This window comes from Simochromis diagramma, unplaced genomic scaffold (assembly GCF_900408965.1).
Source record: "Simochromis diagramma unplaced genomic scaffold, fSimDia1.1 OVJJ01000293.1, whole genome shotgun sequence".
NCBI lineage: Eukaryota > Metazoa > Chordata > Actinopteri > Cichliformes > Cichlidae > Simochromis > Simochromis diagramma.
Window position 1 is genome coordinate 3,077,856 of NW_024386801.1, and position 26,718 is coordinate 3,104,573.

The window sequence follows — 26,718 nt, forward strand, 5'->3', positions numbered from 1 at the left end:
GCCAGAGGAAGCAAAGTAAAACACACTGCACATAGGACGTGAGACTGTCAAAGTAAAACAGGAAACACTAAGATGTAGACTAAAACACACAACTTGACAAAGAGAAAAAGAGAGACATGACGGCTGACGGGGTGGGGGGGACTAATATGTGATAGTCAGTTTACTTTTCGACGAGACAAAGAGAGAGAGAAAGAGAGAGGGATGCGGGAGGGGGGCATTACTGGCTGGGGAGAACATGCATGAAAGTACACTACAGACAGGGGAGACAAGAAATAACACACAAGGAGGGGAACATGTAAACAGGGAAACACAACGACGCAACACGGAGGACATGAGAGACTCGAACTGGAAGCAGGGAATGAGACCGCAACAAGAAAACAGGAAATCCAAATAAACTATAAAAAAGGGAACTAAAACACAATAGTGAATTATAGAGAGCTAAAACATTACAACATAATAAACTCAAAATGAGTGACAACCATGACAGTGATTAAATGTATTAGTTACATCTTCTCAGAAAGAGATGGGAAGAAATAGTGAAGTGCAGAGACTGTGTTGTATTTTCTGTCAGCTGTAAATGGTGTCGGCTTCTCCAGTTTGATTTTGTAAATCTTTCTTTCCTTTGAGTGCCCAGTCACTGGATATGTATCAAGTCTATGTTTTGTGTATATTTTCTTAGACAATTATGCTTTCAGAGATGAATGTCTTTTTTTTTTATTAAGCACTATCATCATAAAAATGTGCACACCTCACTCCCACTCATAGACACACACACACACACACCAACCCCGCTACTTCCTGTTCTGCTTTAAGCAGAACCAAAGTCGCAAACGACATTCAGTAATCACACTTTCCAGAGTCACTCAGACACAACATGACCTGCATCAGGTTTGCAGAGCTCCTGCTTTTCCTTCTCCTCCTCCTTCATGAGGTCTACAGTGACAACCCAGAACCTGCTGTCAGAGCAGAGCGCGAAGTTATGGAGTTGGGATACTGTTTCGGAATGGATTATATTGTTGTTTATAGATCTGCTTCAGAGGGAGACCAACTGCTTGGCAACTCTTCAAACAAGAACATGCCCAACACACCACCTGCAGACCTACAGGGTCGTACCCACATCAGTGACGATCCCAACCTGCTCGGGTTTCAAATCAGTAACCTCACTCACTTGGACTCTGGGATTTATAGGAGGGAATGTTGGAAGAACCAGATGATAATCAACCAGAAGACACAGCAGCTCACTGTGTGTAAGGAGCAGATTGAATCTGAAGACATAATTGTAAGTAAAGACGGTAAAGGGACTGAGATCTTGTGCAATAACAGTGCTATTGGCTCTGAGGGAACATCTGTACGCTGGTACCATGAGATGTATCCGTCTTATGAGCTCACACTCTTCCTGGATAGCAGTGTTTCACTGAAGCCTCTGGTGAAGGAGCTTGCAGGTGTGGTAGATGTAAGAGACAACGGTGCATTGCTCGTGTTCAACAACATGTTACAGAAAACCACACACTTTAAGTGTCTTGTGATGAAAGGTATCAACTGTCTTAGTTTCCAAACCATGCACCCACCAGATGAGAGTGAAAGCAAGGACGTTTTTGTCTCACTGGGGGACAGAGTGCTTCTAAATTGTTCTATTGATGAGGGTGACCAGGCGTGGGAAACTCCACTGGGAAGAATTGATAGTAACACGAGGGGCAGTCCAATGTACATATCAGCTGATGACTTCTCACTGGTTATACCTGCCATCTCTGCAGACTACATTGGAGACTATTCATGCATCTCCCCCTCACGTGAGATGCATTATGCATTGTTTCTTTGCCCCAAAAGCAAACTCCAAGAAAAAGTTGCTGATGAAGGTGAAAATGTCTCCCTGATGTGTGATTGTGGCCAAGATGTTTCAGCTATAGTGCAGTGGCACCGCTATGGACTTACAGGGCACTATGAGATCATCCACGACTCACAGGACAAAACTGTTCCCATCCCTAAAGATCTACGAGGCAGAGTGACTCTATCTGAGGATGGGACTTTGCTGACCATCAACGACCTGAAGGTGTCAGATGGAGGGAAGTACATATGTGCTGTTGTTAAAACCCTGGATTTCACAGGGAATTATACGGATTATGATACAGAATATGATGACAAAGGTACTGAAGAAGATGAAACGGACAACGAGTGGACAGAGTCTCTGGAATGCATTTTTAAACAGGAGATCACTTTGAATTTACCCAGCAGTCCTCCACCACCGCATATGCCGTATGTTGTGGTGGCAGTAGTGGTGCTGCTGCTGGTGGTAGCTGGAGTGATTGTCACAGTGATAGTAATAAAGAAAAAAGCAAGGCCTTTGCCATTGCAGAGAGAAGCAACATTGTATGTAAAAATGGAAATGGATCCTGGCTGTGCTGAGAAGATGATTGATTGATTGATTGATTGATTGATTGATTATACTTTATTCATCACGAGGAAAATTGGGTTAAGGCTGTTAGCTGGCTAAGTTAACTCTATCTGAATGATATTGCTTAATAGCCTTTGTAAAACAGCTCCAAGGTGGCTTAATATCCACCTGACACATGCTGTGCTGTAGAATCTGTACATAAATCAAATGTGTTGCTATTTTCACCTGTTGTCTACCATGAGAAGACTGTTTTTAGACATTTTTTCAGTTTATGCCTTTATCTTTCCAATTTCTTCCTAACTAGAAATGACTATGGATATCACACACCGCAATCCGATAAAATATTGTTTCTTTCAAACATAATTTTCACTTATGACTGAAATCATCAAAGACCCTTTTGATAGAAAGTCCTCTTCTAGCTTTAATGCTAAATCCAATGTAAAAAAATCAAGGCGCTAGTATAACACAATAATATTGTAGCTATCTAATTTTTTAATTGTCAGATGACCTGAAAAATTTATTGTGGCAGTGATGTGATATTAAACAATGAATAAAGTCAGTGAGGACACTCTCCTGTCAGTAGATCATTTGTTTTGAATCATACAGAGAGCAACAGCCCAGCAAACCGAGTTGAAACCCTGACATCATTTCCCTGGTAAAAAAAAACCTATACAAAAAAAAAAAACATAATAAAAAGCCTCAATTGCACAGTTATTTGTAATTGAAGAGACAGGTCGCAGTAGGGATAAAGGAAACTAATAGGAAAAATAAGCTAATAGGAAAATATATATCTAGCGTATTATATGCATCATATGATTAAAACATACATTACCCTTCCCTCTCACAACATGAGTCCCTGCTTCTTTTAAGCGTGCAATCCTTCACGTTTTGGTTTCTGTCACCCCCGCAGCTGTTCAGTCACGTTGTTATCACCTCAAAAAACTTCTGTTGTGGGTTTTTGTTTTTCTTATTCAACTTTCATTTCATTTTTAAGATCTATTTCTGTTGTGTTTTATTCAACGTCCACTGTGTTTTGTTTGCTTTTGCTGTATTTTTCTATTTGATGTGTTTTCTTAAGTTGCAGGGGATTTGACCTCTCTGGGCCACCTTATTAATGGCTCCTAAAGCATTATTATTATTATTATTTTAAATAGGCTAAAAAAATAGCAGTCTTTGTACATGGAGGAAACATTGTGTGGCTGCCTTTTCACAACCATGTTTTAACCAGATCAGTTGTTTTTTTTGTTGTTGTTTTTTAAAAGACAAATGCATCCAATTCCTTCCTCTCAAAAATCTAATTAGACATTTCTAACTTTGTAAGAGACAGTCTGAATACATAACTATACTACGTGGATTAAGGTTAGCATGCATCTGTCTGTTGTGCAGATTTTGCAGTTTTACCAAAACTAGTTTTGACTTAGGAGATGACATCTGGGTTTTAACCATGTTTGCTAGAAGAGGTCTAAAGAGACCTTTTGTTTTTACAATGTAAGAATGTTGATCAGATCATTCCGATGAAAGAATTAAAGGGAAGTTACAGGTAGTAATAAAATAAACTTACTAACTCTTTTGTGCTGCGTCCACACCTACACTGGTATTTTTGAAAACGCAGTTGTTTCTATGCATTTGGACCTTTTGTCCACACGTAAACTGCGTTTCGAATCACCGAAAACGGAGATTTTCTAAAACTCGCGTGATGTCACCGCAGGGGGCGTGACCGCCGAGGCGCCATTTTAGCAGGCCAAACAAAGGGCTAAAGGAGCGAAAGCATCAGCAATGGATCACACTTGCTGTGTTATTGGTTGTAATATTAGATTGCACAATCGGGAAGGGAATAAGCTGGAAAATGGGCTCTCTTTTTATCCTTTTCCACCTGGAAGCAACATGGGGGAGCTTATGTATCGGATGTTACCAAAAGAAGGCATCTAGCCTGAATAGCAGCTGTGAGACAAGCTGATATCCAGTTCTCTACCATCCCCAGATATCTGTTGGTGCTCCAGACATTTTCATTCAGGTAAGATCTAAATATGTGCCCCAGTGTTGTAGTAAAACCAGGGAAAATGCTTTTGTTAAATACTCTTAAAAGTCTTGTGCTGTATATGTAGTGTTAAGTTTTCAAAAGAGACAGTAAAGTTTGTTTCTTTATTCAACTTTTGAACAGTGTTACTTAGTAAGTACATATTCAGTAAATGCTAATTATTTACATGGCAATGCACTTGAGGCATAAATGTAGACTTAGAGACTTAGACTTAGAGCTTTTTATTGTCATTGTGCAGTTTCTTGCACAGCGAAATTGGGTAGCTGAACCACAAAGGTGCTAAAGTAAGAAGAAGAGAAACCAATATACAACGAAGGCGGAAAATAAATAAATAATTAAATAAATAGAATAAAATGGCAAATGGCAAATGGCCTGCATTTGTATAGCGCTTTTCTAGTCCATAAGGACCCCAAAGCGCTTCACACTACATTCAGTCATTCACCCATTCACACACAGGCGAATAAAATAAAAAACAGTGTATATGTATACATATGTGAGTGGAACTATATACATGGTGTATGTGTAGGAAACATTGAAACAGACTGGGACCAAAATAATTGCACATGAGCCAAAAATATTGCACAGAACATGGAAAGACTGAGATATTGCACATAGATGATCAACAGCAGTGTCAGGGTGGATGTGTTGGGGAAGTCTTTACACACTCTTGGTTTGCATTAAGAGTTCTGACAGCCCACGGGAAGAAGCTGTTCTTTAGTCTGTTGGTTTTGCAGCTGATGAATCTAAAGTATGTAATGCAAGGATGTAATCACTTCAAGATAGAGAAAGGCAAGGCAAGTTTATTTATATAGCACAATTCAACAACAAGGTGATTCAAAGTGCTTTACAGAGTCATTAAAAACAAAAACAAATAAAAAGCATGATTTAAAATTGATTAAAAAAAACAGTAGATAAAATCAGAACAGTAGATAAAATCAGTAGTTAAAATTTAAGTTTTGAAATTTAAGCTTAAAAGTGTGGATTTGGTGTTTTATTCAAATGCAGCTGAGAATAAGTGAGTCTTCAACCTGGATTTAAATAAACTGAGTGTTTCAGTTGATCTGAGGCTTTCTGGGAGTTTGTTCCAGATATATGGAGCATAAAAGCTAAATGCAGCTTCTCCGTGGCTGGTTCTGACTCTGGGAACTGATAAAAAAAAAAAACGGATCCAGATGACCTGAGGGATCTGGAAGGTTCATAGTGGGTCAGGAGGTCACTGATATATTTTGGTCCTAAACCATTCAGAGCTTTATAGACCAGCATCAGAACTTTAAAGTCTATCCTCTGACGGACAGGCAGCCAGTGTAAAGACCTCAGAGCTGGACTGATGTGGTCCACTTTTTTGGTCTTAGTGAGGACTCGAGCAGCAGAGTTCTGAATGAGCTGTAGTTGTCTGACTGATTTTTTAGGTAGACCTGTAAAGATGCTGTTACAGTAATCAAGCCTGCTAAAGATGAATGCATGGACTAGTTTTTCCAGGTCCTGTTGAGACATCAGATCTTTTATCCTTGAAATATTCTTCAGGTGATAGTAAGCTGACTTTGTTATTGTCTTAATGTGTTTTTCTAAGTTTAGGTCTGCATCCATCACTACACCCAAATTTCTCGCCTGGTTGGTGTTTTTTAGGTGTACAGATTGAAGTTCTCTGGTGACCTGTAATCGTTTTTCTTTGGCGCCAAAGACTATTACTTCAGTTTTGTTTTTGTTTAGCTGGAGAAAATTGTGGCACAACCAGTCATTATTTTCCTCAATGCATTTACCAAGAGCCTGTACAGGGCCTCGGTCTCCTGGTGACATTGTGATATATATTTGTGTGTCATCTGCATAGCTGTGATAGTTTATTTTGTTGTTCTTTATAATCTGTGCCAGTGGGAGCATGTAAATGTTAAACAGAAGGGGTCCCAAGATGGAACCTTGGGGAACTCCACATGTGATACTTGTCTGCTCAGATGTGAAGTTACCTATTGATACAAAGTATTTCCTGTTTTCTAAGTATGTTTTGAACCAGTTTAGTACAGTTCCTGAAAGACCTGCCCAGTTCTCCAGTCGTTTGAGTAATATGTTGTGGTCAACAGTATCAAATGCCTCACTGAGATCCAGTAAAACTAAGACTGACATTTTTCCACTGTCTGTGTTCAGACATATGTCATTAAACACTTTGGTCAGAGCGGTTTCAGTGCTGTGGTTCTGTCTAAAACCTGACCGGAAGGCATCATAGCAGTTATTCTGTGTTAAGAAGTAATTGAGCTGTTGAGAAACTGCTTTTTCAATGATCTTACTTAAAAATGGGAGATTTGAAATCGGCCTGTAGTTGTTCATTTGTGTCTTGTCAAGATTGTCCTTTTTCAGTATAGGTTTAATTACAGCAGTTTTTAGTGGTTCTGGAAACACACCTGACATTAAAGAAAAGTTGACGATCTGTAACAGGTCTGACTCCAAAGTCTTTGAGACCTTTTTGAAAAAACATGTTTGCAGGACATCTAAACAGCAAGAGGAGGAGTTCAGTTGACTTAAGATGTGCTCCAGGTCTTTGCTGTTAATAGGGTGAAACTGTTTGATGGTGTTTAAACAGTTTTTCGGTGGACACAGTACATATCCTGAATCTGCTGTTGATGTACCAATTGCTTGTCTAATCTTTTGGATTTTTTCTGTGAAGAATTTGGCAAAGTCATTGCAGGCCATGGTCGAATGAAGTTCAGCTGCCACTGACACAGGAGGGTTTGTTAGCCTGTCAACTGTAGAAAATAAGACCCGAGCATTATGGCTGTTTTTAGTGATGATGTCAGAGAAGTAGGACCTTCTTGCACTCCTCAGTTGTAAATTATAATTGTGAAGTTTCTCTTTATAGATATCATAATGAACCTGGAGGTTTGTTTTTCTCCATCTGCGCTCAGCTTTCCTACACTCTCTTTTTTCATTTTTCACGAGTTTCTCCATGGAGACTTTTTCCTTCCAGAGATAACCTTCACCTTAATGGGAGCAATAGTGTCCATTACATTTAACATTTTTGCATTGAAGCTATTGACGAGCTCATTGACTGAACCTCTGGACAGGTCAGGTGTTAATGGGAAGACCTGGTTAAAGATTTCACTACTGTATTCAGTTATACACCGTTTTGTGATCACTGCTGTTGATATATTTGTGTGGGCTGAAATTTTACTTTCAAAGAAAACACAGTAATGGTCAGACGGGCCCACATTAGACACAGTAATGTTTGAAATGCTCAGGCCCTTGGAGATCAGTAGGTCAAGAGTGTGTCCTCTATTATGTGTGGCCTCTGTTACATGCTGAGTCAGCCCAAAGTTGCCCAGAGTGTTACTCAGGTCTTTGGTCCCTTTGTCCTGAGCGTTGTCCACATCGATGTTAAAATCCCCAACAATAATTACACATAAAGTTCGACTTTAAGTGACAATTATGAATCACTTAATATGATAAGGAGATTCTGCAGGTCATTGATCAATGTATAAAACCAAAATAGAATGTATTTTTAGTTACACGGGACATAAACACTGAAGCAATATGTATAATTAGGATTATTTATAATAAATGTGAATTAATTAGTGCAGTTTCTTTAACCATAGAGAATGACTAAATGCTTCAGGACAATGTCACATCAATGCACTGAACTCACTCACTATGTTATCCATCTAACAGAGCCTCAACATGTTCTCACTGTTATTTCACCCTCATGAATGAATTTATGCTGCACTAATCTGAATGTTCGGGAGGAAATCAAACGCATTTGACTCGCAGTACTCAAGCTGACTTACCTTTGTTTGAATGACGACGAATTCACGACGTGGAGGCTTAAAAATAGACAAATCTTGTACCCAGTCCTTGGTGAATTGGATGTGCGCCTCCAGACATTTATATTTGAGAAATTAGTTCGCTGTGTATGCGCTGACTCCACAGACAAGGTAGGAAAATATAACAGGCTAAGTCAATCGCGGTTGGTCTTCAGGGTTTCTAGTCCACTGCCGTATTTCATACGGGTCCACATTTGTAGACCGATTACGTCACAGCGATGTGCCGAAGGCTGTCCAAATTTGTAGACTCCTCCGAATGCAGCCGACAAATGCGTCCTCCTTTTCCCCGAATTTGAAGGATGGGTCGGGTATGTCCTTCGTGGCCCACCATATCCCAGAATTCATAGCGCGGCTCTTAAATCTGGGAGTAATCTGGGTCCTAAACTCCGTAAACTTCAGGTCAAACGAACACTGCAGCATCACTGAGAGTTAAAAACTGTCTAAATTCTTTCATCTTTAATAAAACGATCAGCATTGCTGCTTTACTTTACCAGGTGTAACTATGAAGTTTAACTTCCAGGCATCCATGAAAACAAAATTTATTACATTTAACGGAGTTAGAAGTTAGCAGGAAGCTAGCGGAAGTTAGCTCGCTAGTTTCGCTAGTTACCTAAGCATGATATTGCATGTTCTGACTGAGAGATTAATGAAAAAATTCAAACGTACAGCTCTGCTATCACTTCCAACATAAATGAAGACAGGAAACTAAACAGCAGTGACGTTTGTAGGGTTACTGAAGTTGGGCTAGCTGGTATATAATGATGTGCTACGTGATCGCTAGCGACACAGCTATGTTAGCATAACATAAACAGTTAAGCTGGAGGACGAACACTAAGGTTCCTGATAGTTAGAGACAAATGCAATCGCATGGCAGGATGCTGTAAACGGATCGAACTTCAGTCAGGAGAACAACTGAGATAATCCATCCACAATACGAGGTTAGTCATTAATATACTGCAACAACATGGGAATAGAGCAGCTGCCAGAGAATTCAACATTAATGAATCAATGGTACAGAAGTGGAGGAAGCAAGAAGAATGAGTTTAATAAAGTTTTATTTATCTGACTGCTTTGTTTCGCTTAATGTGTGTTATAATCCCGTGCACCTTATGGTCCGAAAAATACGTACTGCACACTGCAGTTTAATGTTGCAAAGCATCTCTTTTTAACTTCAGTGGATATTATACATGGTTATGCTCAGGATATGTCAGTCCATTTCTACAGGAAATGCCTTTTGGTTAAACTTTCAGCAAGGAATTTGCATTTGCACTGTTAAATTTTTATAAAGCTTTAATGTACATAAAAACCAGCTTCTTGTTTAAGTCAAAATAAATGGAAGGTTGTCTTTTTGCGCTAGTAATGTTGTGGAGTTGTATTTTGTCTCGCATCAATTATATCGTCAGTTATATCGTTATCGCAAATTTTCAAATATATATCGTGATAAATATTTTTGGCCATATCGCCCTGCTCTAACAACTACAACAAAAGACTTACCTTTGTGGAAATGCTTGGAGCAGACTAACATGTGAGCTGGAGTGTTCTGAAACGTTATATTTGGTCTTCGAATGGCTGCAATCCAGGCCATCCGTCAGCTCTATGTTACTTCGGAAACATGAACACACATGGAAATCTGTGAAAGCCTGAGTGCGCTAGTACCGCTTGCCACTTGTACCTACAATCCTTTGCGGTTTTATCCCGGAAATGACATCACATTTTCAATCTCTATACATTTTTCAAAAAATGCATCTCTGTGCAAAATGGGTTCAAAAACATAAACTTCAAAAACTGTTTGTCCGCGATTTGGACAGGGGGAACAAATTGTGGCAGGATCAGCCTGATATTATTTGCTGTAACTTTACTGTATAAAGAGCTAACATCTCCAAAATGTCAGGAGTAGTTAGTCATTACAAGAAGTGTTTTTGAACTAAAAATCAAGAATGTGGGATACTGTTTGTCCGTCATTTGGAGAGCCCAGTGCGTGCTCCCGACACAGGGAAAACCAATTCTGCAGGGGAGACCTACCTTGGCTCTTGTGCAGGTGAAGCCAGAGGGAAGATATGCTTCACCATATTTTCTAGTCTTTGGCTGGGAAGAAAGTTGCTTTGGAAACATATTTGGGATTGCTTCATCTCCTGCTTTGTGTTTGTGTGGGAGCCCCTGTCAAAAACATGTCCATTCTGCTAGCAGTATCCAAGCATTCTGTTTTTTTTCTTTCCCCTTTCCCCTGTAATGGCTCTGCACCCCGCATAGGGGCCGGGCAACACACTTTGGGAACCTCTGATACAGACAAAGCTGTAAGGCTGCGTAAGCTTGAGTCCCAGCCACAAGCCTCATCTGCCTCTGCTGACTCTCCAGGTTCCACTTCCATGTCTGGTACTGCATTTGATGTCAGTAAGTGTATTTCTCTAGTGCTCGCTTTTAGGGAAGCTGAAGTTGATTCATACTTTGCAGCATTTGAACGCCTTGCTAGTGCTTTGCAGTGGCCTATTGATATTTGGCCCCTTTTGTTGCAGTGCAAACTGTCTGGCAAAGCTCAAGAGGTGTTTTCTGCACTTCCTTTAAAATAAAGTCTAAATTATCTGAGTGTTAAAGCAGCTTTCTTGCAAGCTTATGAATTGGTCCCTGAAGCTTATAGACAGAGGTTTTGCCAACAGAGGAAACTTCCCAATCAAACTTATGTAGAATTTGGTAAGGTATGTAACTAAAATGGACCTCCTTAAAGGTTACTGCCAAGTCCCCTTTCCTGAACGTGCCTCTAACATTTCAGCCTTTGTGACACCTGATGATTTTTTACAGTATACTGTCATGGCATTTGGTATGTGTAATGCACCTGCTACCTTTCACAGGCTGATAAATAATATTTTGAGTGGCCTCTCCAACTGCAGTGCCTATTTGTATGATCTGGTGGTTTACACTGAAACATGGCAAGATCATTTGCAAATCCTACGCCAAGTATTTCATCGTTTGGCCCGAGCTGCTCTGACTCTTAACCTGGTGACATTTTTTTTTTTAACATGGATGAACATAATGCTAACTTTGAACAATTTTAAATGGAGGTTTATTTGTTGAGAATAAAGTAAATAACAACAAAACAAGAATATTTATAATACATCAACAAAAATCAGGCCTGGGGTCCTCCTGGTTAAAAAACAGTCCAGGACTGGGACACTCAGGTTAATCCTGCAGTGCAGGGTCTGGTCTGGTTAAGGAAAAGGTGGAGAACAACATAAACAGTTTTGATAGAAATGTATGATTTCATTTATTTTAAGAGATCAAAGCATTATTCTGATTATTAAGCTTAAGTAACATATACTAACATGCTGTGAAAAGACTTAACTAAGCTTTTTTGTGACCTCAAAGATAACCCTGTTTTCAGCTTTATTACATTTTTACAGTCCATCTATTCACACAAATAAGTTACAGGATCAAATAAATAATAGAAAAAAATAGCAATAGAAAATGTTCTTCTATAAGTTTCAAAGAGATTTAGTTTACATATTTTATATATTACAGTAAATGTGTACGAATGACCGGCAATCATTCAGTCACTGAAATTATCCATGAAACTAGCTAAGTTATTCCTAAATGTGTGTAGATTAAAGAAAATTATTTTCCCTGGATATGATTGTCTCTGATAAGCCTAAGGTACAAAACATGCCGGCGATGACAATAACGTTTTTCTAGCTCCTCAAGAATTAAAAATGCACAAAAAATGGAGCGACATTTTAAAGTTTTTGCCAGGTAAGGGTTAGGACTTAGTAAGGGCGGACTTAAACGAAGGCTAGAAGACTGTCCCATTTCACAGCCTACATTGCCTTCGAAGGACCCGCCCTACATAGTAGGTTGGGTGGGTCCTTCAAAGCATGAATTTTGACACAGCCAATAAATACACAGAGGGGTGACGAGGGAAGTGGAAACACATGGGAACACCCCTGGGACGAATGGACATAATGACACAGAGGAAGCAAAGTAAAACACACTGCACATAGGACGTGAGACTGTCAAAGTAAAACAGGAAACACTAAGATGTAGACTAAAACACACAAGATGACACAGGAGCTGGGAACAAGGAATGAATGAAAGGAGTGGAACGTGTGTGGTGGATCATAAATTAATTTGATTAGTTTTGAAGTTGTACATCTCTGTTCCTTACATTTCATGTCATGCCCTTATTAATGTTTTATTTGTTGCTTTGACTGTTTTCGAATAGAATATGCAGTGGGAATATAGAGGGAGATAAGTAATGAAAGCTTTGCCTGGGTTGATTGTGCGTCGATCCATTGTTAATGCCTCAGGGCTCCAGTAGGTGGGTTCGCGCGCTTCCTCCTTCACTCAATACAGACGAGTGAGAGTGAGAGCTGCGTGTCTGTGCCGTTCTTTCACCTCTCCTCACTATTTCCCCTGTTTAAGGTAACTGTCATGCACAAATCTGTATAAATGTGTGTTACTGTTGATTATTACATTGTTATCATTGTTCATTGTAGCGGAAGATGTGAATTGCGGACTATTTTGCTGAGAAGTTCCAGTTAATCTCTGTTGCTGTGTATGCTAGTTGTCGCTATTACTCCGCCATATTGTGTGAAGATTTTTCTGTTACTATCTGTATAAGTTAACTACTGAAAGACATGCAGTACTTAAAGTATTATTTCATTGCTGTGGAAAGTTAGTGACTGTGTCAGCTAACATGTGCGAGTTAAAAATATGTTTTTGTCTAATGCTACAGTTCATGTTATCTAAAGTATTCTCATCAGCTAATGCAGCGAACAATAGTGACTTAGTTTGGATACAGTTGTCCTGAGACTGAGTGCATCCATAAGAATATTGTTTTGGTTGTATTGCTTCTGAAACTCAATACAGACGAGTGAGAGTGAGAGCTGCGTGTCTGTGCCGTTCTTTCACCTCTCCTCACTATTTCCCCTGTTTAAGGGCACAACACGTGTACTCAGGGAAGCAAGACGAGACACACCAACATGACACAGAGGACATGAGGGACTCGGAGAGGAAACGGAATGAGACCGTGACAAGAAAGCATGAAATACAAATAACCTCAGAAAATAAAAGGGAACCGAAACTCAATACTGAATCATAGAAAAGTAAAACCTTACAACATAAAAACTCAAAATGCTGGCTCAAATGACCCAGAACCATGACATTAATTAAATGTATCAGTTACATCTTCTCAGAAAGTTTAGAGTATTTTGATTGAAGACTCATGCTAGAAATAAAGAGGGATTAAATAAACCCCTCTTTATATCTGAAACAGCATTCCAGCACCTTCTGTTAATGAATAATCACATCTGATAACAATATAGAGATAATTGTTCAGTTCTAAGAAAGTAATGTCATCCTACACCAGGTTTACACCCTCAGTGAATTCATTTGTTCTTCTCCTTACTGTGACGTGTTCAACCTGCAAATGTCAGTAAAGCTGTTGTTGTGGAACTTAAGCATCTATGTGAGGGCTATGAATAGTGCTAAAGAAGATGAGTGAACATAAACAGAGTCCATGTTTGAAAGGTTATTTCTAATGTTTCAAACAGCTCAAAAGAGAAGAGAGTGAGAAAAAGAGGTCAGGAAATGAAGATTTGAGGTTATTTTCAAAGGTATTCATAATGTGAAAGGTTTGAAAAACATATTGAAATATAATTTTGCGTTATTAAAACGTTGCATGAAAGTACTAGGCAATTTAGTGGAGGCTAAACTAGTTAGCTTGTTATATTATGGAAATGTTTACAGTAATCCACTGTGCTGGACTGGTGAGCAGGCTGTAGTGTTCATGGACAACATTAGGTTCAATCTTAGTTGATATAAATTTAAACTTATCTGTCTACTTATATTTTTCTGAATTCAGTTAAATCCAGGGTTTCCCACTTGCCCAGCGCTAACCCTAACTGTGGGGTACAAAGCATGCCCACTAGCATCTAGAATAGACAAGCAGTCCCACTGGACTGTTAGCATGTATCATGTGGTGTACCCACTCATTTATCATACAGTGGGGCAAAAAAGTATTTAGTCAGCCACCGATTGTGCAAGTTCCCCCACTTAAAATGATGACAGAGGTCAGTAATTTGCACCAGAGGTACACTTCAACTGTGAGAGACAGAATGTGAAAAAAAAAATCCATGAATTCACATGGTAGGATTTGTAAAGAATTTATTCGTAGATTAGGGTGGAAAATAAGTATTTGGTCACCTCAAACAAGGAAAATCTCTGGCTCTCACAGACCTGTAATGTCTTCTGTAAGAAGCTTTTCTGTCCCCCACTCGTTACCTGTATGAATGGCACCTGTTTGAACTCATCATCTGTATAAAAGACACCTGTCCACAGCCTCAAACAGTCAGACTCCAAACTCCGCCATGGCCAAGACCAAAGAGCTTTCGAAGGACACCAGGAAAAGTATTGTAGACCTGCACCAGACTGGGAAGAGTGAATCTACAATAGGCAAGCAGCTTGGTGTGAAAAAATCAACTGTGGGAGCAATCATCAGAAAATGGAAGACATACAAGACCACTGATAATCTCCCTCGATCTGGGGCTCCACGCAAGATCTCATCCCGTGGGGTCAAAATGATCATGAGAACGGTGAGCAAAGATCCCAGAACCACACGGGGGGACCTGGTGAATGACCTGCAGAGAGCTGGGACCAAAGTAACAAAGGTCACCATCAGTAACACACTACAACGGCAGGGAATCAAATCCCGCAGTGCCAGACGTGTTCCGCTGCTGAAGCCAGTGCATGTCCAGGCCCGTCTGAAGTTTGCCAGAGAGCACATGGATGATACAGCAGAGGATTGGGAGAATGTCATGTGGTCAGATGAAACCAAAGTAGAACTTTTTGGTATAAACTCAACTCGTCGTGTTTGGAGGAAGAAGAATACTGAGTTGCATCCCAAGAACACCATACCTACTGTGAAGCATGGGGGTGGAAACATCATGCTATGGGGCTGTTTTTCTGCCAAGGGGACAGGACGACTGATCCGTGTTAAGGACAGAATGAATGGGGCCATGTATCGTGAGATTTTGAGCCAAAACCTCCTTCCATCAGTGAGAACTTTGAAGATGAAACGAGGCTGGGTCTTCCAACATGACAAGGATCCAAAACACACCGCCTGGGCAACAAAGGAGTGGCTCCGTAAGAAGCATTTGAAAGTCCTGGAGTGGCCTAGCCAGTCTCCAGACCTCAACCCCATAGAAAATCTGTGGCGGGAGTTGAAAGTCCGTGTTGCTCGGCGACAGCCCCAAAACATCACTGCTCTCGAGAAGATCTGCATGGAGGAATGGGCCAAAATACCAGCTACTGTGTGTGCAAACCTGGTAAAGACCTATAGTAAACGTTTGACCTCTGTTATTGCCAACAAAGGTTATGTTACAAAGTATTGAGTTGTATTTTTGTTATTGACCAAATACTTATTTTCCACCCTGATTTACGAATAAATTCTTTACAAATCCTACCATGTGGATTCATGGATTTTTTTTTTCACATTCTGTCTCTCACAGTTGAAGTGTACCTCTGGTGCAAATTACTGACCTCTGTCATCATTTTAGGTGGGGGAACTTGCACAATCGGTGGCTGACTAAATACTTTTTTGCCCCACTGTAAGTTATTGGACAGAGATGTGTAAATAGGTTTCGGAAAGAATAAGAAAATATTTGCAAAATAAATTACCTTTAGTAGCCACCAGAGGATGTGATCTTTGCTGTTTTTTAGTGTGCAGCCTGTGTTGTGTGGTGTGTCACAGCGACACACTGAGGCCATGACTGGTACTGCAAAGGAAGGCAACTAGCTATAAGTTCAATTGAAACCTAAGAAATTTCTTTTACATACAGGTCAGGGTAGAAGTGTGTTGTTTTATTTCATGTGCTAACGCTAATTATTTTGCCAAAAATCTGTATCTCAAACAGTTGCTTGTGTGCTGCTAAAACCCTGCAGCATGTGGGACTCTGATGAATGTAATCAGTGCCAAGCTGAACACACAGGAGTTTCCTTGCAGTAGGTGCTTAATCATGATGCTTGATCACCAGCTCTGCAAGCTGTTCTGCTGCTGCTGCTGCTAAGTGAGTATCTATGTTCATTATAGTTCATAAAGTAGTAAACAGATGATCGTGATATCTGAAAGGAAAACAGATTTTGTATAACCCAGTATGCTCACAGGAGTAAGCTGGTCATCGCAGTGCACCTGCAGGTTTGTTAAGTTGTGTCCAAACACAAGTGCAGTAACAGTGGTTTAGATTTTTTTTAAAAATCCCTACTGGTTTACTTGAGCGTCATGGGAAGGAACTCTCTTCAGCAGTGAATCAAATCAACAAGTGAGCCTCATCCTGCAGAATAAACAGTCCCTTTCAGTCTCCTTCTATTTCCAGTCAACCTGTTAACTGTTTCACTGAGTTTGAGCTATGCATTCATTTATCTAACCTTCTTTGCAACAATGCTTCTCTTGTAGCAGCAGGAATGAGGAATTTAATACATAAACAGGGATTTAGAAAAATTATGAAATCAAAATAAAGAGACACATCGAGCCAATGCTTAAATGGAACAAAGACTGTTGATTCCTGCAAAGCTCTAGTGATAAATGTCTAGTTTGTGTGTGTAGCGTGCCAAAACTTAAAACAACTATATTGCCACATACTTACTGTTATTTTCTATTGTTTAAAAGTGGTGCTATAGGGAGGAACAAATGTTAAAAAGACACAGCTGTGACCAAGTTACAGTCACCACAACATGAAGAAAAACAGCACCATCAGAGACAAAGTGGAGATTCTTTTTTTTTTTTTTCATCTGTACCTGCTGGGGCAATTTGTATCTTTTAGACACTGGCTTCCCTGAGAGAAACTATCATTCATCAGTTTTCCCAATGATGGGAATCCAGGGAAAGTCAGTCTCTTTTGCTTATCTTTGCCCAAATTGACCAGATCCCTTCTTGTCTTACAGACATCAATATTTCTGTTAAAACCAGCACCTAACCTGTTTTCCACACAGGTAAGGGATTTTCCCATTGATATGATCACACTCTGTCCTCCACCTACTATAACAAACAATGACATTTACAACCTGAGACACTGTGAAAGAAAGATATCGAAAGACAGAGCGTGCTTTACTGTGAGATTTATACAGCACATGCAAAGATAAGCCGATTGTTTTATCAACTTTACAGTGTTGTAAAATAGAAAGTCAGCTTCACATCTGCAGACGCAGTGTTTAAGAACATATTGCTAGTGAGAAGTGTTGTATTTCAGAATTGCGCTGTTCATCAGGTTAATAAACCTCATCACTGATGACATGTATGAATGCAGTAATATAATAAGTGAAATCATAGCTGTGACTGGCAGGATGATAGTAGCTCAAGGACTGATTTTTAAAAAAAGAAAAAAACTGGGCAGAGGACTGGCCAAGCAAACAAACCATTCTGTATTAACACATTTAACACTTTTGACTTCACTTGAGTAATAAACTGACAAAACAATGGATTCATATTTCGTGCTGTCTCGCAGTGACAAAAGATAAAGAGAGCTGCGATGTACTAGAAACTTTATCTGCTACTACAGGTTACCTGAGACATTTAGATTTAGTTCAGATTAGTCTGCTCACTCAATAGGAATATGATGGTACACAAATCTTGCAGTGCATGCATTTGAAAGTTTGCAATCAAGCTTGCGTGAAAGGAACACTCCCTCCATAGCGACAGACCGCACCCACAGCTAAATGAAAACCTGTCCAACTGCACATCAACACTGTTAATGAGCAACCAGGATTGCAGCTTTTTATTTTCTGTCCCCTGGCTTTCCTTTAACCTTGTTGACTCAGCCTCGTCAAAATCAAATAAATGACTTTATAACTGTAATGCTTTTCCACCTGCTCTTATTGCCCATAAAGCAAACGTACATGTATGTGCATGTATATATCTGTCTTTGTATGCGCATAACAGTGTGAAAGTTTGCGTGTGTTGTAATGTCTGTCGCTCTGAGGCTGAGTATGTGTTTAAGGAAGAATGTGGAAGAGGTGGAAACTGATGTTGGTTGGAGGCGGGACAAAAGTGTCACACCAAAGTGAAACAAGCTTTGCACTTTTCAGAGTCACCTGGGAGAAACAGACAACATGACATGCATCAACTTTGCAGAGCTCCTGCTTTTCCTTCTCCTCCTCCTTCATGAGGTCTACAGTGACAACCCAGAACCTGCTGTCAGGGCAGAGCGCGAAGTTATTGAGATGGGATACTGTTTCGGAATGGATTATATTGTTGTTTATAGATCTGCTTCAGAGGGAGACCAACTGCTTGGCAACTCTTCAAACAAGAACATGCCCAACACACCACCTGCAGACCTACAGGGTCGTACCCACATCAGTGACGATCCCAGCCTGCTCGGGTTTCAAATCAGTAACCTCACTCACTTGGACTCTGGGATTTATAGGAGGGAATGTTGGAAGAACCAGACGATAATCAGCCAGAAGACACAGCAGCTCACTGTGTGTAAGGAGCAGATTGAATCTGAAGACATAATTGTAAGTAAAGACGGTAAAGGGACTGAGATCTTGTGCAATAACAGTGCTATTGGCTCTGAGGGAACATCTGTACGCTGGTACCATGAGATGTATCCGTCTTATGAGCCCACACTCTTCCTGGATAGCAGTGTTTCGCTGAAGCCTCTGGCGAAGGAGCTTGCAGGTGTGGTAGATGTAAGAGACAACGGTGCATTGCTCGTGTTCAACAACATGTTACAGAAAACCACACACTTTAAGTGTCTTGTGATGAAAGGTATCAAGTGTCTTAGTTTCCAAACCATGCACCCACCAGATGAGAGTGAAAGCAAGGACGTTTTTGTCTCACTGGGGGACAGAGTGCTTCTAAATTGTTCTATTGATGAGGGTGACCAGGCGTGGGAAACTCCACTGGGAAGAATTGATGGTAACACGAGGGACAGTCCAATGTACATATCAGCTGATGACTTCTCACTGGTTATACCTGCCATCTCTGCAGACTACAGTGGAGACTATTCATGCATCTCCCCCTCACGTGAGATGCATTATACATTGTTTCTTTGCCCCAAAAAGCAAACTCCAAGAAAAAGTTGCTGATGAAGGTGAAAATGTCTCCCTGATGTGTGATTGTGGCCAAGATGTTTCAGCTATAGTGCAGTGGCACCGCTATGGACTTACAGGGCACTATGAGATCATCCACGACTCACAGGACAAAACTGTTCCCATCCCTAAAGATCTACGAGGCAGAGTGACTCTATCTGAGGATGGGACTTTGCTGACCATCAACGACCTGAAGGTGTCAGATGGAGGGAAGTACATATGTGCTGTTGTTAAAACCCTGGATTTCGCGGGGAATTATACGGATTATGATACAGAATATGATGACAAAGGTACTGAAGAAGATGAAACGGACAACGAGTGGACAGAGTCTCTGGAATGCATTTTTAAACAGGAGATCACTTTGAATTTACCCAGCACTCCTCCACCACCACATATGCCGTATGTTGTGGTGGCAGTAGTGGTGCTGCTGCTGGTGGTAGCTGGAGTGATTGTCACAATAGTGGTGGTGAAGAAGAGGTCAAAGAGAAAACCAGCAAAAGCAGACATAAAGATGGATACAGATCCTGGCTGTTCTGAAAGGTTAACTGCATCTGATTAATGTTGCTCAGCTTTTGTAAAATAGCTGCAAGACATTTTAATATCCACCTGATGCACACTGTGCTGTAAAATCTGTACAAATGTGTAACTATTTTCACCAGTTGATTATTATGAAAAAGTAGTATTTATGCTTTCAGCTTGCCTTTATGTTATTTTCTCCTTCCTTGTCAGTCGCTGATGACTATAGATTTGTTAAAATAAAATATAATTTCAACATCCTGTTTTTACTTAAGACTGAAAACGTGGAAAAATAAGAGATTTTTCCTTTTACTTCATGTTTAGTGTACAGAACAAGCAGCCAGTGACGTGCAAAAGGATCATAGCTATCATGTTTTCAATTTATCTGATGGTGCAAAAAATGTTGCATGGCTCTAATGCAACATTAAATGATGACTAAAAACCAGTTGGGCTACTCTGCTGTCAACAGATTGTTTGTTGCCAATCACAGGAGGAGCAGCAGTCAGAAAGTCCCTGTAAGCTTCAATGTCAAAGGCTTCAGAGAAGTAAATGTTTTTCTCTTTGGGGTGCTTCCATTTTCACTGTGCTGCACATAATGAATGTCATTACAGTTAATGCTAACACGTTCACACCACAAGTCAGTGGTTAATAGTTTAACTAATTGCATTTTCATATGTGCGCAAACAGTGGCAAGAAATACCTCAACAATCATTTGAAGTCTGATAATCGTGAGTTCAATATCCATTCTCCTTTCTGCTCAGTTCTGTTCTTCATGAAATCCTGAGGGAAATATCTGGCTCTTTAGCAGCTAAATGCTGTTTGGTTTGTTGTTTGGTGTTGAACAGATAGTGTACAGTGGGTTTGTAGGGCTTTTTTTTTTTTCTCTTCCTGGAAACAGCTGCTGCTGGAAAACAGATTAATGAAAGAAATGAGAATGGACCAAAACATTAAAGCTGCAGGCTGTGAAATCAGTTAATGACTTACAACATGCTAGCAGAGTCCAGTAATGATTCCCAGTGAGACAATCACCTTCCATCATCTGTAACTAAACATATGATGTATTGTTATTATATATGAAACCAGAGCAATACATTGTTGTTGTTTTTTAACCATGAAAATTTGTTACAAAATTATTCCTCAAAATATCCAGATGGATTAGATGATACATCTGCGTTTGCATATCTCACATGTGTGTATGCAAATTCTGCTGCTGTTGTAAAACTCATTGAATACAATTACATATGCAATATTCAGTCAATGTCATCTGTAGCTCCTGAACAAGTTTAGCAGTATACTGCTGCAGTGTGTACATCAGTATTGATCCGATATTGCAGTTTATTGTTTGGGAAACACAAAATGAGACACAATGTATAAAGTGATTATAAACTGCACGTTATTGACTAGCTGACTGTGTTTATATTGATTAAACTGTGCATTTTATTAAACGTGATATTATACTGAGGAAGTTTATGTTTTAAGAAAATATGAGGTGCTGCTGCAGTGGCACAGTTCCTTGCTCACAAAACTGAGTCTCTTTTTTTTTTCAAGCTCACATGTATTTGAATAAATATTTTCAAAACAGGACGTAGAAACTTGTTCATTATGGTTATCATGTTACCTGCTGATGATTTGTTCATCCAGAAGAACTTCCACAAAGAGAGTACAAATGCTGGTCTCTTTCTTGCAGTCATACTGGACTTTGATCATCTACTCAATCAATATCATGTTGAGAATTAATATGCAGCAGTTGGCACACGATAAGCCCTGAGCTTCTCCACAGCAAGGCCGCTGAAACACTCCTGATCTCCCTCGGGTTCTCGGTAACGCTGGGTCCTGGTTAGACATTAATAATGCATAACTCCCTCTGCCCCAGGCTCGCTATTGTCAAACTCGGGGAAACCAACCTACGTGTGTATGATTAGAAATCATCATAAAAGTGAAAAATATATAATAATATTTTTATTATATCAGTAAAACACTTACAGACGTGCTCACGACCTGCCGCATACAAAGTAAACTTGCACATCTGCTGTGTGTTTCATTTATGGCTGCATCAATGAATTTGGCCATAAGGTTTTCATTGATTGATCTCAGAACAATGAATCTTATCTGTGCTGTAAAGTGAGGCAAGGTTATAACATTATTTTAAAGGGTGCTTCTCCACTAATATGCTGTCGATAAGTCTCAGTGGCTAAAATAATGGTCAACAGTATTAACTGTTTCACCAGTAAAAGAAAACGTTACTGGTCTTACACGTGTAAAATCAATCACTTATCCTGTCTTGTGCTTCATTTAGTGAAGGAGAAAATCAAGCTTTTACTATAAATTATAAATATGAAGGTAGAGCTAGCGGCTCATTTGTACACTCCCTGAAAACCACAAAGTGTAGAGTGCACACATACGCTTTCATACAGCTCAAACAAATGAGATAAAACATGTACCTATTTTGGTTGCTCCTCTGCTTTCATTCTTTACACCACAGTTGATTAACTCATGGGTGTGGCACCCACCACCTCATTCAGGTTTAGGCACAAAAAAAAAAAGCAGTGTCAGCTACAAAGGGAAATTTTGCTCAAGTGCCTTATCTGTTGTGATATTTGAATCATTTCCTCCTATCAGTGCAGTGCAGCATTACTTTAAGCTTGCAAGGGTCAAAGTACAAAGCACCCTCGGATGACTAAAATCAAATCTGGGACAGCACAGCAACCTCCAGTATCACAGACTGCATATGAAACCCATGGGGATTTCAATTTTGGCTGCCAATATGTCGGGATATTTGGAACCAGAAGGACCTGCTGCATACAGGTCCTGCTGGTTCAGTTAATGCTTGTGTGGGTGTAATTTTAATGTTTTATTCTGTGTGTTGTATTAGTTTGGTTTCATATTTGCATGTTGTTGTTTTGTTGCATGCTTTTATTTTGAAAAGTTGTTACTTTCTACCCTCATCTTCCTAATCAAGGAAATTATTAACACCTGCTCAGCCTCCCTGCTTAGAGGAGGGAAGCTCAGGACAGTTAAGGTCAGGCAACAAAAGAGTCATGGCGCAGGAACCCAGCAGAGCAACAGGAAGAAACAAGATGGAGTTTACATTTGGATTTCAAGGAAGACGTGGTATTTTTCCATGAATTTGTTTGTAGAACTGCCTTGGAGCATTTGCAGCATGCACATACTATATGGACTGTTAACTTGGAGTGTTTTAGCTCTTGTTTTTTTTTTAAGTCCCTGAGCTTGATTTTAACTGTAAATAAATCAAATGTTCTGCTGCACTGAATTTTTTGTACTGCTAGGCTACCATTCTGTATTTTTAGCTGCTCTCCACCTGATGGAAAAAGACCTCACCATGCCTTTTTACACTAGCAACACACTGCATCAACACAGATACCTACTGTACTGACTTTCATTCACCAAAGCTGGAGCATAGACTTCCAGGACTGGCTTTTTGTATAGCCCAACAGTAACCCAGGTAATTGGACTTAAAAGCCTCCAAAAAGCACCACCGCCGATACCACCTGAAGGCTAGGTGGCACAAATTACTGTGTTAGCACCCACGTGTCATTTCAAGTGACTTTTATATATGAATAATTTCAAGTCTGAACATGATTTAAATGTGTGAGTTATGAATTAAAAATTTTACAATCTGTACTGTTGCTCTAAGCCCAAATTTAGAAATTAGAGACCGAAACTGTTTTTGTATCAGGTATACATGTCAAGCTCTGCATTTTATTAGTGGCGCAAGCTTTAAGTTGGCCACTTAAGAAATGCCAATTTTTTTGGCAGTTGAGAATTATGTTTTAGCCCCAAAGGCTGCTGATTATGCAGTATTTATGAGAGAACAAGACGACGACTGTTATTCCTGTTGCATATTTACTCAATAATTGCTTTCTCAGTCTCGCCCTCAAGTGGACTCTGCGGGTGAGAAAATGATATCACCACCTCCCATGCCGGCATAAAATACTGAGGTAATATGTTGAAAGTGTGCTACCTTAAGCATATACCAATATATTGAAGCTCTTTAAAGCTACACATGAAGAAATATCAAGGGTTAAATAATCCAACGTCATATTTATTATTTACATTTTGTCTATTATTTTCAAGAACACCATGGCGATATAAAAGTATTTTAATAGCTGTGTTGAAGCCTCAGATCTTGGAAAACAACCTGGAGATTTTTTTTTTTTTTTTTGTTCCAGCAATATTTTCAGCTGCCAGATTCTATCACTCCCACACACTTAACCTTTTGGAGCCCTGATAAATATTTATGTTCCACAGCAATGCCAATATATCCAAAGAAGAAATATGGTTTCTGTGAGGAAATATTTGCACAGCTGGTATCTAAAGATTAAATCTTATTCTGTTTTTGTTCTTAATTTGATACTGAGCTAATATCTGATGCTGCAGCTGCAGGAAGAAGCCACATCTATGAAATAAACTGTTCTGGTATTATTTCCATAAAATTAATGCAACTTTCATGTAATTTTGAAACCTTCTCTGCTCTTTGCTAACATTGATACTTTTACAGCCCTCTGATGAAGCACTTCTATTAAAAATACATCCCAAGTGTTAAAAATACATGCACTAAAAATCAACCAACTTTATGAAAGGTGTCATATTTGGGAAGTTGAGCTATGAATTACCCACAGTGAAAATGAAATTTGGACTTTCCTCATCATTTGTTTTAAAAATAACTAAATTGTGACTTTTTTTTTTTCATGAATATTCTCAGGACAAGATGAGCAATGTCTGCTGGAAGGAGGAAAAGAAGAGCTATTTGCAGAGAAATGTGGTGCAAATAGTGCAAAATGCAAAAACAATGAGAGGCATGAGGTAGAAGGTGTTACATCTTTGCCAGTTTGCTTTACATACACCCCTTCATAGGCTTGACTGATGGAGATGCAGATGTGACAGAGGAGCAGCTGTTCTGTGCTCTCAGGTGTAATTAAGAAAAGGCTCGGTCACACAGAAAGACCCTCGAGGCCCAACAGAGCGCAGAGGATTCAGCACGCCTCAGAGAGCAGCAAGATCCAGCAGTAGGCTTCCTTCAGCTTGTTACAGTGTGAGACTTTAAATGGATCAGCTTAATTGCAGAGGCATCTCTCAGACCATCTGTGTGTGTAGGAGGGCGTGTTTGAGCTGCTAGTGCAAGTCTGTCTCAGACCGTGCTGTCTGTGTGTTTGAGTTGAAGCAAACTGAGCCATCGCGGTGACAGAGCAGAACTAAAGTTAGAAAAATAATCAATGAAACCAGCCAGGAAATTGTGTTTAGAAAAGTTGTTACTCGGAGTGTGTTCACTTGGGCTCGTTCAACTTCTACAGCACAACAAGACGTGTGACTCAACTCTCGATTTGAAGATTATCTAAAGTTTTCTCTGTCTTGTAAGCACACATGCGCGCACACACCAATGCAGCAATCAAAACCACAGCCGGTCGAAGTTAGCATGATCCCTCCACACTCCCAGGCCAGCTTTTTCTCTCCGATCAGGAACCCATGTTCAGTGGAATCAGCATGTCTGCTCAATGTTCCCTGGTGGCTGCCAGGCTGAGCCTGCTGAGGCCCGATCTGCTGTAATTTGCCAGGCCCATTACTCCCACAAATGTGATGGCTGCGAGCCCTGTGAGTGTGAAACAGTTGGTGGGATAAAGAGAGAGAGAGAGAGAGAGAGAGAGAGTAAGGTACCTCGCTATTGCTGCTGTCTAGCCACAGTGTCTGAGAGCGTGCAATGCTTTGTGCTAATGGCACCAATTATGCACCAGAGAGCACTGCTGATGGGCTGATTTTACAGCAAAAGCGCTAGAGGGAAAATGGTTGCATAGGGGGGCCTTTGGTTCCAAAAACAGAGGGGGGGGGGATGTTACAGACCTGACTGAGATGAGCCACTTGGGGCTTATCTTTCCTAATAGCGGTCTGCTCAACACCCAGACATGTGGAGGTGTCTGGTTGGATTGCAGCCATGCAGGAATTTATGTATGTTGTTTCAGAGGAGCAATTCGAGCAAGACTACGACCAATCAAATGCTCTCAATAAAACTTACTCCCCTCTGGACGTCTCAAAGGCTTTTTGTAGATTTGATTTGAAGTCTATACCCTAGAAACCAGTGGGCGTGATGCTGATGCTATGATACTCACTCTCTGTCAGATTGTAAAACTTCTGTGTGATCAAAGTGTTTTAGAGAGAGAAAAAGCCCCACAATAATGATTCTGGTTTTCATCCCATGGAGTAATTGCAGTCGTTGTGTGATGTTTACAAGCTACATTTTATTTATCTACATTTTTATGCAACACAAAAGAAAACATCTCGTCTTTCATGCAAACAAGAGCTATCAACTGGTTAGGCCTGAAATCTCATTTAATTGCCTCCTCTGGCATGTGAGAAGCACAAGAGTTGTGTGTGTGAGACTCTTGACTGGTGGCAGAAAAAGAAACTCTTAATTTCACTGAATGCTGCTGAGATACCTGCATCCACACAGAAGATAATTAAAAGTCCTTGCTAGGGAGCAGAATATTTTTTTGCACAGGGTTCAACAACAAAACAGCACAGATGACTTGCTCAGTCATGTGCAGATACTGTTAGATTAAAGCTGATATAAAAAAAAGCGAGAGCACGCTAGACAGGCAAGTAAAAATGAGACCATCCATAATCAAGAGATCTCTCGATCAAAAATAATCACGCAGGCGCGTATTGTGAAGTCAGAGCCAGCACAGCCACGCCTTTGATGCACAGATGGTGTGTGTAAACTTTCTCTTTCCACCTCCTGCTCTTTCTCTCCTCCTCTCTGCTGTTATCTGTCTCTCTGCTTTTCTCATCCCTCTTGTCCCACATTCTTCTTTCCTCTCATCATCATGTGTGTCACTCAGCTGATTTCTTTCGCTCTGCCTGCTGTGAAGCACCTCAGCATG

At 40.1% G+C, this 26,718-nt stretch overlaps 1 protein-coding gene across 1 annotated transcript; it reads left to right on the forward strand.

Moving 5' to 3' along the window:
• Positions 1-184: 184 nt before the first annotated feature.
• LOC120729502 lies at positions 185-26,112 on the forward strand. The gene is made up of 5 exons (XM_040025142.1): positions 185-2,246; positions 19,702-22,936; positions 23,204-23,288; positions 23,713-23,784; positions 24,549-26,112. The coding sequence occupies exons 1-2, from the start codon at positions 875-877 to the stop codon at positions 19,866-19,868; spliced, it is 1,539 nt and encodes a 512-aa protein (XP_039881076.1). The 5' UTR covers positions 185-874; the 3' UTR covers positions 19,869-22,936; positions 23,204-23,288; positions 23,713-23,784; positions 24,549-26,112.
• The last annotated feature ends 606 nt before the right edge of the window (positions 26,113-26,718 follow it).

What these genes read in the sequence shown, in the direction of transcription:
- LOC120729502 (XM_040025142.1), top strand. Translation starts at nt 875, where the DNA reads ATGACCTGCATCAGGTTTGCAGAGCTCCTGCTTTTCCTTCTCCTCCTC. An exon ending in CAGCAGTCCTCCACCACCGC is followed by an intron (nt 2,247 to 19,701) that starts ATATGCCGTATG and finishes CTCCACCACCAC; the next exon opens with ATATGCCGTATGTTGTGGTG.